The sequence below is a fragment of the Otolemur garnettii genome, unplaced genomic scaffold (genome assembly GCF_000181295.1).
Source record: "Otolemur garnettii isolate 467f Iridium unplaced genomic scaffold, OtoGar3 scaffold00005, whole genome shotgun sequence".
In the NCBI taxonomy this organism is placed as follows: Eukaryota; Metazoa; Chordata; class Mammalia; order Primates; family Galagidae; genus Otolemur; species Otolemur garnettii.
Genome location: NW_003852400.1, coordinates 33056393 through 33071508, shown reverse-complemented (window position 1 = coordinate 33071508; position 15116 = coordinate 33056393). Strand labels below are relative to the sequence as shown.

Genomic DNA, 15116 nt, shown 5'->3' with positions numbered 1-15116 from the left:
TAGATTCCCAAAATATCGGCAAAGAAAGTCTTACCGTCAAAGACTTGCAGCAGGTTCCAGCTCAGACTCAGACTGAAAAGCTGAGCAGCTGGTGAACAAAAGTTTTAGTTTTTTTTTTTTTTTTTAACGAAGTCTGCAAAACTAATTTCCCTCAAAATAGGGCTCAATTTCCGTTAAAGAAAGCAGCTCTTACAAATCTCAGAATTCCTGATCACCCCCCACTCCACCCCACCTCTAAGCAATGGAAAACAATTCGATCTTTCACACGGATGTGAAGGTTTCCTACGAAGCCACTATTCTGTAGCGAGACTTAAAAGAAAAGGCAGATAATCAGGCTTAGGCAGGGGGGACCGGGTAGGGGAAAGGTTCTGCCTTGGGGACACTTCGCAAAGATTAATCAATACTTTTCTTAATTCAAACCAGATGTCAGCTCAGTTTGCTGTACCCATTAATCCCCTTAACAACTTCAAAGACCTAGTCCCCATCCTCTGGACACCTGAGACAATGAAAATAGCCGGTGGACACTGTTGGTGGCGCATTTGGGACTCAAGGCAGGATAGGTGAATACAGATAGTCTCCTGACGCAACAGGTCCCAGACCGATCTGATTGTTCCTCTGGCTCTTTACTGGCCACTCTCATGTTTTGTGTAAACGATTCTGCCCCCAGCAGACCTTGTCACCAACCCCACACACACATTCCCAAGCAAGATGCAGTACCGACGACCATCCTTCGCGCTTACATATTCACTGGTGACAAGTTTTCTGGCTAGTTTTTTTCACATTGTAACCTGGGATATCTCGAAGAGCGCAAACCTTGTGCCCTTTGGAGAACATCGAATTGTAATATTTCTCAGTAAACGAAACCGTAAGGGTGAGAAGGGGAGCAATTAGCTGATTTATTTTTGAGCGAGGAAGAGTAGATTTCCAGAGAGAAATAAGGAGACCTGGTCTGGCTTCTAAGGGGAAAAGGCTAGAAATAAGCGTGCAATCTACACATCTCAAATGACTGGGGCAAATTCGCTTTGCAATATTCCTGTCCCAAGAAAATTTCTTGTTTTCAAGAGGCTAGGAAATTGATTGGGAAAAGCCAGCACAGAGGGAAACTCCACCTGGCATCGGATGTGAGATGCCAGGGCGCGGGCATCTGCAACCGTCTCCGCCTCTGGCTTTGTTCTCCTTGCCCACCAGGTCCCTCTCCTTTCTGCACCGAGGACCACCTTTTCTAGTACTCAGCTAGCGGGCTTGAACCCCCGGACCTGGAGTTGGAGCCCATCAACAACCCACCTACGCAGACACCAGCTGCAAAACCCTAGGCTCGCTTTGGCGCCCAGAGCAACCGGAGATGGGAAGTTTGAAAAAAAAAACAAAAAATGCTTCTCCGAGCGTGGGCCAAACTAGCTATGATCTTTTCTTTTAACTCTATTACTTCTTCTGTGCTTCTCAAGGGCTAGGCGCGCCCTAGCTTTCCTGCAGGTGGCTGTTCCCAAGAGGCAATGACAAGTCACGTTTCCCGACAGAAAAGTAAGCGGTTAGGAAACCGGGTGCGGACTTGGGGCTCCAATTGTGCGCCCAGGCGCACTTGGCCTCCAAAGCCTGGAGGGCAAAATCAGTGCTCGCTCCGAGCGGGATTTAGGCTTTGGGCGCGCCGCTCGCAGCCCTGGCAGCTGGCTGGGGCGGGCGGGCGTGGACGCGCTGCGTCTGTCCAGCCGGCGATAGGAAGTGGAACTTGGAGCGCGTGGCGCAGACTGAGCGGGAGTTTTGGAGGGAGTTTGCATGTGGTCAGCGCTGGGCTCCTAAGCCAGCCCCCAGCTCACATTACACTCTATTTATAACCTCTCAGAGCCATTTCCCCCTGAAGCAGTTCTCTGGGACCACCTTCTTTTGGCTTCAACCTCTCTCACTCTTGACATCTGAGTAGCTCGGGGAAGCTCCTAAAGGTCTGAGCGTTCCTATGTAAAGGAGACCGGCCGCTAGGGCTCAGAACCAGGATTATCTGAGCTCTGCAGAAGTGCGCGCGACTCTTGCTTTGGGAGGGGGAAAAAGTCACACGGTTTCTAGTGAAAAGTGACAGAGAGTGGTGGCGTTTGGAACCGTCTTGAAGTCTTCTGCCTGGAACCCGAGATTTGCATGCTATGGAACACCCGCTCTTTGGCTGCCTTCGCAGCCCTCACGCCACCGCGCAAAGCTTGCACCCGTTCTCCCAGTCCTCTCTCGCCCTCCATGGAAGATCGGACCATATGTCCTACCCCGAGCTCTCTACTTCTTCCTCGTCTTGCATAATCGCGGGATACCCCAACGAGGAGGGCATGTTTGCCAGCCAGCATCACAGGGGGCACCACCACCATCACCATCACCACCACCACCACCATCAGCAGCAGCAGCACCAGGCTCTGCAGCCCAACTGGCACCTCCCGCAGATGTCCTCCCCGCCGAGCGCGGCTCGGCACAGCCTCTGCCTGCAGCCCGACTCCGGAGGGCCTCCGGAGCTGGGGAGCAGCCCGCCTGTCCTGTGTTCCAATTCTTCTAGTTTGGGCTCCAGCACCCCAACCGGGGCCACGTGCGCGCCGGGGGACTACGGCCGCCAGGCTCTGTCACCCGCGGAGGCTGAGAAGAGAAGTGGCGGCAAGAGAAAAAGCGACAGCTCAGGTAAGGGCGCACCAGGCACCCTCAGCCGTAGTGCGCCTGGGGTTGAAAAGGGGCGGAGAGATGCCAGAGAAAATTTTCACTCTATTGGGAGCCGGTGGGGAAGATGGGAAGCGTCTTGCCTCTGTCTCCCCGGGCCAAATTCAATGGTGCAAGTTTCGTCCTGTTATTTGGAGGGATGTATTTATCTGAGGGCCATACATACGCAGATTGTAGTTCTAAGTCCCAAACTAGTTTACCAGAAGGTGGAGAGAAAGAAAGGACAAGTGACAGCATGTGAAATCGATTGCGAAGCGTGACTGCACCAGAGCGCTGAGGGTAGAGGGGTGTGCGCCCTGGGACGCAGCGTCCGCCCGGCAGGCGTGCGTGCCGGTGCCGCTCCTTGACTTTTCTCTTGCAAGTTCCCGACTCCGAGTGGCTCGATTTTTCCCATCGTTAACTGGATTTCCAAATTATTGCACAATATTTGGAACTTGCAATGGAACTTGGCAAAGCACATGAGAAAAAAAATAGTTTTTTTTTTTTTAATACTGATTTCAGAGTTCTTTAAATAGCACCCTATTCCAATGGTAAAGTTTTCCCTTTCTTGGGGAAGAAGACATTATTTAGGAATTCAGAAATTTTAAGGAATGTACTTATGAATTTTAAATAAATAGATGGTCAGACTTCAGAAGAAAGATGAATCTTAATAGTAGTTCGTATTCATTTGGTGCTGGTCTAAATGAGAATCTGAATTTTTTTTTTTTTTAAAGTAAAATCATTTCCCAATTGGGTATTTTGGGAGACGAGTCCTAGGAAACAAACAGGAACTGGGTAGTGCTAGTTCGCGCTGTGCCTGCCGGTGGTATTGGACGGTGCGATCAGGAGGCTCTGATCTAAGTGGGGATAACCTGGGCACTCGGGCAAAAAGGGGAACCTTCCTGAACTCCGATGCTTGAAAGCACAGCTTGCCTAGTCAATTGAAGTAGTCCAGAGAAACTCAGTTTTCCAGATAATGCTTCAAAGCCCTTTCTTACCTATCTGATTCTTTATAAAATTGTTAAAAAATACTTTACAATTAAGAGAGTTGTGCTTTTTCTTTCACAGCTATAGGGCGTGCAACTTGGGTTCCTACCTTTTTGGAAGATGCCATTTATTTAATATTACATTTGCTTATTTTTTGCCTTTGGGGAACTGGCGAAATAGTCCTGGAAGGTAATCTCAGATATTGGTCGAAGGAGTGAAAAATGTTTATCCTTTGTAAATCTTTAGGTAAGACGCTACACAAATGACCCCGACTGAGCCGTGCACTTCCAATTCCTTCCCGGTGAGGGTATCAGTTGCTCTGCGCAGTCTCTACCTTTACTTTTCAAGGTCAGGGGTGAATTTTTAATGCTCCATCACAAATTAGTTTTTATAAGTTACCAGTAGTAATGTATTTTATTAACTATAAGTGAAAGGTTAAACACAGGAATGTTTTTCATTTTCATTAGAAAAGAAAATCAATTTTAGAGTGCAGTGACCTTTTCACAAACGGAGCATTTGGTATCACTGTAAGTTTGGGAAGCGGATCTAGCTTTAGGCTGATCTCAGTACTTTACAATGACCAGAAGATCTTACTGTTCATTTTGCTTTTTGCAGCTAGAAACTTACGTGATAGAATTTTCCTTATGCTTCCCGAACTGAATGAACATCCCTAAGTTTCTTAGGGCAAACCGAATTTTCACACAGGCACGCTATTTTGCTTGGGGGAAAAAAGGGAAAATGAGATTCAAGAATTAATTCAATTCAATTACTGTAATAAATAGTTTCTTTAAAAATGGGATAATTGACTAGTACTTATCTCCCTCACCCCTTTGGTGAGCAATAAGCATTTAACAAGATAGAATTAATTTTTTGTATGTTGAAGCTGAGAATTAGGGTACTGGAAAAACAAACAAAAATAAATGTTTATTTCAGCTGCATAAAGAATTCATAGATTACAACTTGAGTGGGAAATAGGAGTAGTCATCACCCAGGGTATTGTCACTTGGGACTTAGAATCAGCATTTCCTTTGGTGAAATATTTTGAAAAAATGGTGGCTAACTTAACAGAACTATCACAATAGTCTGGTTAAATTTATATATACTTGTTGAAAATAAAATTTCATTTGCCCATTTCAGTGTGAGTTAATTAATATCAGTTAGATCTGTAGAAGGATTTAAGTTCAAGATTTCCTTCTCCAGTAATGATTGTGTTTGTTCTTCCATAATTCATGTTTGAAACTATTTCATTTCCTAGTGTTATGAGGACATCTTGATCTAGCAGAAACCAAGGCAATATTGACAATGATTACAATCCTGGTAAATTACTAATGTGTGTATCTCTCATTGATCATAACACATTTTAATATTTTGCTATTTCTAAAAAATAAAATTCAAGTGATTTCTGAAATCTTAAAATATAAAATTATATTAGATAAAAATTATGTCACTCATAGTGGAGATCATTTGTATTTTGTTAGCCAGTTTATAATGACTATTTATAGTTGAGAGTAAGCTGGTACATAAATCCAGGACAAACTCAGAACCCAAACCCAGTATTCTTGCTTCTAATAGGCGAACTATATGTGGATATGCCCATGACCATGTTAAATTCTAACAGAATTTTAAGCCCCAGAAAGCATTAAGAGCTCAAATATTTATAAATCTTACCTTTGTGTCCATAATAATGATGCTAACCTATAACATACAGCAGTTCCAGCATGTATTTATGCTTAATTCCCTCCCCAAAGAAATATGGATGCACGCATATACAAACTCAACCGGCTTAGTGGTTTGGAAGCAAACATTTGTAGATTTTAGGTCTACATTATGGTTTATTCACAACTGCAAGTAACCAAGTGCAGTAGAAAAACACACTGTTATTTTTTATATGCGTTAAAAATTTTTGAAACTTTGAACCTGCTATGCTTTTCAGGGTTACTAGCAAAACCAACATCTGCCACATCTTCAAAGGGACTCCTAAAATTCAAAACTTCACGACTATCCTTAAAACAATCAATACAAATGAGGTGATTCTGACAAAATGTCCATAAGTAGTGTGAATTATTTGGCTTCAGTTACATCTGATTGCTCTTCAAATATTGTACTAGTAGATATATACTTCCTACTTTCAATCAACATGGATCGATAATCATTAATCATTCACTTTAGCTTTTATGCGGGCAAATACAGTATACACATGTAGATATTATCTATTCAAAATAATTTAATTAATAAATATTTTATTAAAAAATCAAAATTTTATTTAAAAACGTACTGATTTGGGTGAACAGGATTTTATTAGATTTTTAGCCATATTAGATAGTCGTAAAATTTCACATCTTTTATTTATAGCTACAAGCTCATAAAATATTTGTTGTCGAATTATGACTGTCTGTATGGCTGGCAATGCAGAATGACAAGCAAATGTTCTATTTAACAACTGGAAGTCAGACTCAAAGTAATGTCTTACCTAACTTCACTCTGCTATTAAATTGTCATTTTTCCTAAATGTTTCAAGCATCACGTACTCTGAAATGGAAAAAATAGTAATGTTATTATTCATTTCTCTGTGGTTTTTAGCATTTAGAGTCTTTAAAAATCGTCTATTGGATCTTGAAGATTATAAAATATTGAAGATGGTAAAAAATATCACTTTCTTTTTCTTGAAATGATAGATGATTTGTAAGTGTGAATATTTGAAAATGGTAATCTGATGTTAAAAAAAATTCTAAATAACATTGACCTATGTTAATACTCACAAATTATTACACATAATTGTCAAGAGCGACAATTCCTTTAGAATTAAAGCCCTTTTTGTTGAAAGTTAGCAATGAATGGAAGGAAAAATTCAAATAAAAGTCAGAGTACTTTCAAGTTCTATGAAAATGTCTTTATTTATAGCTTATTTTAAAAGGAACAGCATAAAATTCAAGTCATGACACTGCACAAACGTTCATTGGTATTAAAAATCCAAAACTAAGTATTGAAAAAATGTAATCTTTGTTTTCAGTAATTATCAATGGAAACCCATTACATTGACACCTTATAAACTGAGTTTTACTAATCAACTGAAAAAAAAAAAAAACTTAATACCCCATTTCCCTTCTATGTTTAAAAGCACAGATTCTTCATCCTGGCACTGAAGTTTCCAAGTTATAATGTTTATAAGACCTAAACATTCTAAGAAATTAATTTTAAATAAAAATGAAGTAGTAGAAAGGAAATTATTTTTTCATTAGACTCTGAGATATTTGGGAAACGAATTTTGTATGTAGTGAAAGAATTTTTTTTCATTTGAGAAATGTCAACCTATGGGTAAATATAATAGCTGAATTACATGAAATGCCACCACATAGAAACCTATTTATATACTTGGCCTTGCTTGGGTAATTTTATTTTTTTAATATGCATGTGTTTATAGTGGTAGCTTGAAACACAAAACAGTGCTGTGAAGGCTTTTAGATTTCATTTCAAATAAGAAAACCACTGTAATATACGTACAATTATACATTTTGTTTTAGATTGTGCTCATTTCAGTAATTCATTTCTAAATACTCACAGCATGTCTTCTTTTCCAAGCATTGCGACGAGGTTTGCAAATATCTATGACTGATGGAGAAGTATTAGGAAATAAACTATAGGTAGGACTTTCTCAAATAGTATTTGTTCAGTGAATAGCTGTGAATGACGTATATCTTCCAAATTTTCTTTATTTTTGCCATTTTTTTATAATAATAAAACATTGGGTGGGAAAAGGCATATTAGCACATGAAGTGAGACTGGCAGAAGAAGTATTTTTTTCTCCCTTGCTTACTATCATAAAATAAGAAGCCTTATATTTTGACCAGCTATTTAAATTGTATTTACTGCATTATAGTATTGGTGACTGACTTTAAGGGTTAAAATCAAGAGAAAAAAAGATAAAACATAAACCATGATTGAAGTCCACAAATTAGAAATTGAGGTAGGTGTGATGGTTTTTCTAAATTCATAGATTTAAGTAACAAGGTACATTTTATAGTCACAACTTGTTTGTATAAAGTGTGCGTTTTAGTTGTTAATATGGTTTGCTGACTAATGGTAAAGTTTTTGTACAGGTTGTAAAGACAAAGAAGCACTAATATGTTCCTGCTCCTGTTACTATCTTCTTTGTTATTTCTTTGAAGAACTTGTTAAAAGTAAGCCCTTAGGTAGAGACGGGGTAATGTATAAAGAAAAGATAGCTCCAAAACTTTTCTGCACTACTCGTAAATCACAGTCATCAGTGAGGTTCAAAATCCAGTTGGAAAAAATACTGAAGAATATTATTTTGCTCTCAAGTAGTAAAACTTAACAATTGTCAAGGTCGTTCGGGCCTCAACCTTCAATTTGCATTATCTTTTTTGACATGAAATTAATTTAAATGTGATGTCCTTTTCTCTAATGATTCTTTTACTTTACTTCTTAGTATAAACTTATAGGGAAATTTTTCCATTGAAGAAAGTTACTACATAGCATTTGATAATACAAAATAATCCATAACAGATCTATCAATCTATTTATATGAATCTCAGACATTGCTTTGTATTTCAGAATAAGTATTTCTGTTTAAAACCCGACATATTTATTACTAAATTAACAGAAAGTTACTTAGTGGGTATATTTGTTCATATGTGATTGAATGCACAAATACTTAATTTTTTCTAGATTTGAAAATTTAAATATACATTAAAGTATCCTATTAATCATGATAACTTCATCTATAATGTTAGCCTTTCCACCACTATGTAATAGTTATGAATTTTTGCTTTACTCTATATAATTGGGTACTGTATTTTAGAAAACTGGTTTTTATAGGGTTCTGAAAATGTTTAAATTTTTTTTTGTATTTTTACATCTGTATATTCACAAGAGTGATCAGGTAGAATCTGTACTGTATCTCTACATTTCTGGAAATGGTTTATATGAAAAGAAGAAAAACAAACTTTCAAAAATAGCCATTATTATCTCTTTAGATTTTAAAATTATTAATTGGATCTTCAACATGCAGCATATTATGATTATGCTATTTTTTTAAATTTAAAATTTACTTAATCATCCAGTGATCCTGAAATATTTGTGTGCATTGGTGCCTTAATTCTAATATCCTTAGAATTTTTACTTTAATTGCAAATATAACATGTTTACTATGTAATAACTTGTCATGCTAAAACTTCCGAGTATTGATTGTAGCTTTAACTTCAAAGTTGTTCTTCAGAATTTCATAGAATCAATTCAATTTTAACATTTCAAATTATTGAAATATGTTGTTGTTTTCATAAACTTTCTTTCTAAGATGTGATCGATATGTTTCTTGACTTTCTTAGGCTAACTTGGTTAAAATGATGAATGTAAGGAATTTATTTTTCTTAGTTTTTAGTTTCTATTGTATTCTAGTGGAAAGGTTCATGGAACGAATGGATAAGAGGCAGGGTGTTGAGTTAACTAGGATGTGGCAGCTCTACTTAAAGCACGATTTAAAATAAGACATTAATATATGTCTTAATAGATACAAATGTATCATTAATAGACTCAATTCCAAATGGAATGACTTGATGATAATAAATGTGAATTAGGCTATCCATATTAAATGCCATAATATGATGTTAAATGTTTCAAGTACACGATTAAATGTTAAGCTTGAAGCATATCCGTACTATAGCTCTGTAGAGTCCACAGACTGAAGCTGGTATCAATGATAGTCATAAAAGTCAGACCTGCCAAGTCTCCTGCCAGGTTTGTTTTCTTTTAGTTTTTTTTCTGTCTCTAGCTCATTATTCTCCATACACTTCAAGAGATTCATATAATGCTAGAAGAAAATAAAAAATCCCCAGTTATCTTGCATGACTGTGGGCAAGAAAATGATTACGATGAAGTCATCTCTCAGGCTCTGTGGAAACCCAGAGGAGGGTCCAGCTGAGGTTGGCAAATGCCGGTATAATTTTAAACGCCTGGAATTTTACTCTTTGAAAATATATACTTAAAGCTTTTCCAGAAGTGACACCCAAATAAAAACTTAGTTTTGCAAAGTGATAGTTATTTGCAAATGCGGTGGTGAAATATATACAGGGTTGAGGCAGCTTCTTACACTGTCTGTGCTGCTCAGTAAATATTGGAATGGTTATTCTTAGTCATCTAAAAGACTAGCAGAGTAAACCCAGGTGCATTCTTATTAATTGAAAAATAATAATAAAATGAGCAGTGACTCTCATCAAATGAACAATGAATGCAAAACAAATTTCCGAAATATTGATTTTGTTTGGTAGCTAAACCATGCAGTTCAGGAAAATAGAATTATGCCATCAAAAACTTAGTGGGAGCTGGCTTTGATTTTTCTAGGACACCAGCAATTTAGCAAATGGCTTTTAAGTACTTTAAGAAACATCGAAATAGTGCTTTATACTGACTGGGTAGATCAAAATCGAGCGACATCGTTTCTTATTTAACATTTTTCAAAAGTAAAATGAGGTCCCAGTAGGTTTACTACCTTTAACAATTAAAATTTTCCCATTTATGGGCAATGTTTACACAGGACATTTTTTTCTTATTTTAACTAGAAACAGGTCTAGATGCCTTAAACTAATCAGTATATAAGCTATCGAGACAGGATTGAAATGACAGGAAAGCCAGAATTCAGTCATCCAAATCTGGGTGCCTGCTGCCACATACATTTCCAGGATTAGCATCTTGTGAGTATCCACCTTCAAAGTTCAGGGAATGACAGGTACCTTTCCATCCAGGACTATTCTTTATTACTGAAATTGGAGCTGTATCACCTTTATTCCAAGAAACCCAGATATTCAGGTTAATTAGTAGCAACATTTTTTTCTTTTGCATCTTATATATTAGTTGAAAAAAATCACAAAGGACTTAGTCTTAGTCATTGTATCAGACAAGGGAATAGGTGAGACACTCAAAGGGATAACTGAAGAATCAGGATGAAAACCTGGGCAGAATTTAAGGACGCAGTAGGGAATGATGGATAGCCCAGGGTTTGTCCACAATTGGAAAATATTAACTCCCCTAAACTTGAGGGAGAAAACAGAAGGAGCTTTCAGCAGAACCCAGTGAAAGCAACAGCACAGAGGCCTTCTTGGCAAACTTGTGACTTCAGACGGAGGCTCAGACCTGATGTCAAATATCATTCAGTAACCCATTTCTAAGACCAGTCTCTTCCTGTGGCCTCCTACCAGGCAAATGTTATCTGAAACCAGAACTTGTTGGATCCATCCAGTGGTGAAAGGTGGAGAATAGGTGTGGCAGAAAATGATGGCTGGGACTAACCCCTTGCTCTGTCTTTTACCAATTGTCACCCCTTGGCCACACATTTAACTTCTCTGTACTTTTCTTTCCAAAAAATGAAACCACATTAAGATAAAGCACCTAGAAAATGTCTGGTTTGAGTAAGTGTTAATTATTATTTTTATCATCTGTTATTGAAGGTGCAATTATGTCATGTAAGTGCACCATTTTAAAACAATCTGTCATTTATGTTACGTATTTGTGTTTTATTATAAATATTGCTATAGGAAGAGTTGCTTGCCTAAGTGATTGCTAAAGATCAAAAATAATCTTCCCTGTCCTTGACTGGTAAGTTGCCTACCTGACGTCTTCCTGTTGGGTAAACTCCAGCTAAGTTGTGTCAGAGGCTCAAGTTGCCTTCACTTCCCTATAGATTCCTATTTTTCATCCTCTTTTGCTTGGGATCACCTAACATCCCGTTCTTGGGTGTCTCCTGCCACTTCTTCATCAAAAAGTGGTTTTCAAGAAGAGTGTATGCTGAACAAAATAAAGAATGCAGTTCTGTCTTATTTTTTATAGAAAGAAATGCAGTGAAAGTCATTTAGTCAAGGGAGAATAGAACTTAAGTGAAAAGAATTCAAATATGAAGATTAAACTTCAGGTCTCTGTTTTAGCTTTTAAGTAGGAAGATGGGCATGCTATTTTCCTGTTATGTTATAAAGTTTATTGCAAAGATAATGTACTTATTGTAGCTCTGTTATTTATAGCAGTTTCATTTGGAGAACTTCATGAAAACAAGTATGCAAATACTATCAGCAATTAAAAATGTATTATATCCTACATAAAATGCATAACAGTTTTCTTTTCCTAATAATTTTTTCAAAGAAAATTGTTCATTTCTATATATTTCATAAATTTCAATCAGAATGAAGCAACAAGGAACAGCCAGACTCTGTCAAGTCGAAAGTCCTGGGGAATTGGCTAATTTACTCTATTTATTTTAGTCACCTCTCTCCTACAGGCATAGTCCAATGTGGGGATTTTATAAGTGTACTGCAGAGATATTAAAATTCCTACAGGTGATAGATTTAAGCATTTTCTTTTAAATAAAAAGAAGATTAAGCATTATATTAACATCCAAAACAGAGCATTAATTCTTTCAAAATTCTCAAACTTGCAACACTTGATCTCTAAAATGAAAGAAGTTTAAAGGAATAATGATTGCTTCTCGACTAAATAATGGAAGAGCTGGGAGGGAGTAGGGAGAACAAAACATGACATGTCCCATAACACACAGCAGTAGCAACAGAGGCTTACCTGTATAAACTAGTTTGTTAACTCTCTGATTTCAGAGATTTGATGTGAGAAAGTTTTCTTACCGTGTTGCAGTCTGTAATGTTTACACAGACCTCTAGAATAAGAATTATCAAGATACTACAAGGGATTTAAGGCATCACATCGTTCAATGAATGTATTTCCCCAGATGAGGGAATGTGCCCAGAGAAGTTAAGTAATGTCTGTCCATTCGGCCAAGTAGTGGCAGCTGAACTCCCATATCCTGACTTCAGCCTAGTGCCCTTAAAAGGAAAAATCTCATAAAATATTTTCAAACTTTAAGTTTTTAGTCTTCCCAATAAAAATAAATTTCAGCATCACTTAAAATGTTGGCTACCGCTTTTGAGTGAACCAAATGGAATTTGACAAAGTACTTTACTTGGGTGTAAACTACTTCTCTCGGAATCTGACTTTCTGATTACCTCAGTCATTTTTCATCCTTGTTTTATGAATGTAACCACTGATAAATTTGCTTAGCCTTTATTTGCTACTATTTAAACGCTGCAGCACATGTTAGCCTTTCCCAAAATGCCTGAATATTTTTAATATCTCACACGGCATATTATGGCGTTTTGTAGTTTGAATATTTACCACGCAAATGGCCTTTGCTATAAATAAGAGAGATCTGTGTAAACTGAATCATATTCGGGGCTATCATTTGGGAATTGAAGAATCTATTTTCTGTTTAAAATTTTAAATTTAGTCCAAAGAAATTTTGTGAAGTCGAGCTTTGCCTATGTCGTATTTGCCTTCTCATGTCCCGATGAAGTAGTAAAGAAAGTCGATACAAGTAGAAAGCAAACAGGCCTCCCAGTCTCAACTCTTCATCTCTGATATTTTAAAAATCGAATACAATCTTCTGGCGAGGAATATGCTCAAAATTATTAGTGCGTGGGAATTCAGTGTATGTTATCCAGACAGGCTTTCACTGTTTCTCCTCCTCTCCTGTTCACACCCTTCTTCCCCACAATCTGTAAATACCAGGCCCATCTGTTCCTCTCTAATCCTGTGAACTATCTAACCTCTGGAACACTCTAATCCTGACCTCTCGTGTCTATTCCAGATCTCTCCTTCTTACTAGACTCTCAGAGGGCAAAATTAAATATTGAAACTACAAATTATTATCTTGTGATTTTTCTCTCTTTTATCTGATGACAATTTCATTTCCAAGACTTCACATGTGCACATACAAATTCCTCTTTTATGCAATTAGTTTTAACTTGCCTTCACAATGATCTCAGTTGACGACTTCTCTTTTTCTGGTAGACTTATATCCAGGACTCAGTCATACCATTTTATCCTACACAACATGTCCTAAATCTATTCTATTCCACATTCTTTGATTATGTTTTCTTCATTCCTCCTTCTAAGCTTCTTGAACTTAATTTAATTCTTTCCTTCCATGATTCTTGGTGTAACTATTCTCTGAGCATCTTTAGCTCTTTCATTTTTTTCATATGTCATCCTATGGGATTACAATATGTAGCGATAGTTGACCCTACCACTCCTCTCCTTGGAATTTTATATTGCCTGACCTTAGCCAACACTTATAATACAAGTTTTAATTATATGCTTTGATGCATATGACACACAGATTGGCTAATGTTCATGAATGATGTATTGATGTATTTTACTTGTACTGATTCTTGTGTGCAGCCAAATTTTGTGTAATATCTGATATACACACCTACATACACACACACATAGATATGTACATATAAGCAGAGAGATAGCAGTACCTTCTTAGCATGGGGATCTTTTCACTTAATCTCTGAATGTAACGCTAATTGTTGAGATTAAGACAAAGTTCTGATACTTTATAATGTGCCTACCTAAATATTTATACTTTAGCTGCATTCAAAATTTTTCCCTCAGATTTTCTGCATCTCCTAGTTAATCATGACTGTCTACTGACATGCTGTATCTTGCTTACTATCTAATTTCCTTTGATAAGAATTTAGGCTATATATTAATTGACTTCTTTGTATAACCTCTCAAGCTAACCATTGACATCTTTATTGATCAGGTGGGTCAGGTGCTGATGATATTAATTTTACTTCAGTTTTAATCAGTCTAGTTTAAAAATACTCATTTATGCCTATAGTTCTTGATATAAAAACTCCTTATTTGGAGATAATTATAAATTATCCTGTGGTTTTAAGAAATAACACCCTAGGGGCACATGTATTTTTAACACAGTTTCCCCCAATGGTAATATCAAGATACTTACATCACAAGAACATGACCAGGAAATTGATAGTGATACAATTCACCAAATGCATTCCAATTTTATTAGTTTTTTTTTTTTTTTGAGACAGAGCCTCAAGCTGTCCCCCTGGGCAGAGTGCCATGGCATTATAGCTCACAGCAACCTCCAACTCCTGGGCTCAAGCGAGTCTTCTGCCTCCGCCTCCCAAGTAGCTGGGACCACAGGCGCCCATCACAACGCCCGGCTATTTTTTGGTTGTAGCTGTCATTGTTGTTTGGTGGATCCGGGCTGGGGATTCAAACCCGCCACCTTAGGTGTACATGGCTGGCGCCTTAGCTGGTTGAGCTATAGGCGCCGAACCAATTTTATTAGTTTTATATGCACTTACGTGTGTGTATTGGGGAGGGTGTCTATTTGGTTCTGTGCTACTGCCAGATCTATTTTTTATTTGTATCTCACAGGCTTTAATATATTTTTCCAATCTATATGCATTATTTTCATTAAAATCTAGATTGCAGCATCTTTCAGATCAATACCACACTACAGTAACCATCATGCTCCCTTACCACATTAATATTAATATCTATCAACTGCATAAGAATGCACTTGCATTTTCCTTTGTGGTTCTAATTATCATTGCTGGTTTACTAGGGTCTAGTTTCTG

The 15116-nt window shown here is 37.4% G+C and overlaps 1 protein-coding gene across 1 annotated transcript in view; it reads left to right on the top strand.

Moving 5' to 3' along the window:
- The first annotated feature begins 1855 nt into the window (after positions 1-1855).
- MEOX2 (mesenchyme homeobox 2) overlaps positions 1856-15116 on the top strand; it is a 78342-nt gene continuing 65081 nt past the window's right edge. Inside the window, exon 1 of the mRNA XM_023519092.1 lies at positions 1856-2646. Within this exon, the coding sequence (XP_023374860.1) occupies positions 2133-2646 (514 nt within the window). The 5' untranslated portion in view covers positions 1856-2132. The remainder of the gene's footprint in view (positions 2647-15116) is intronic.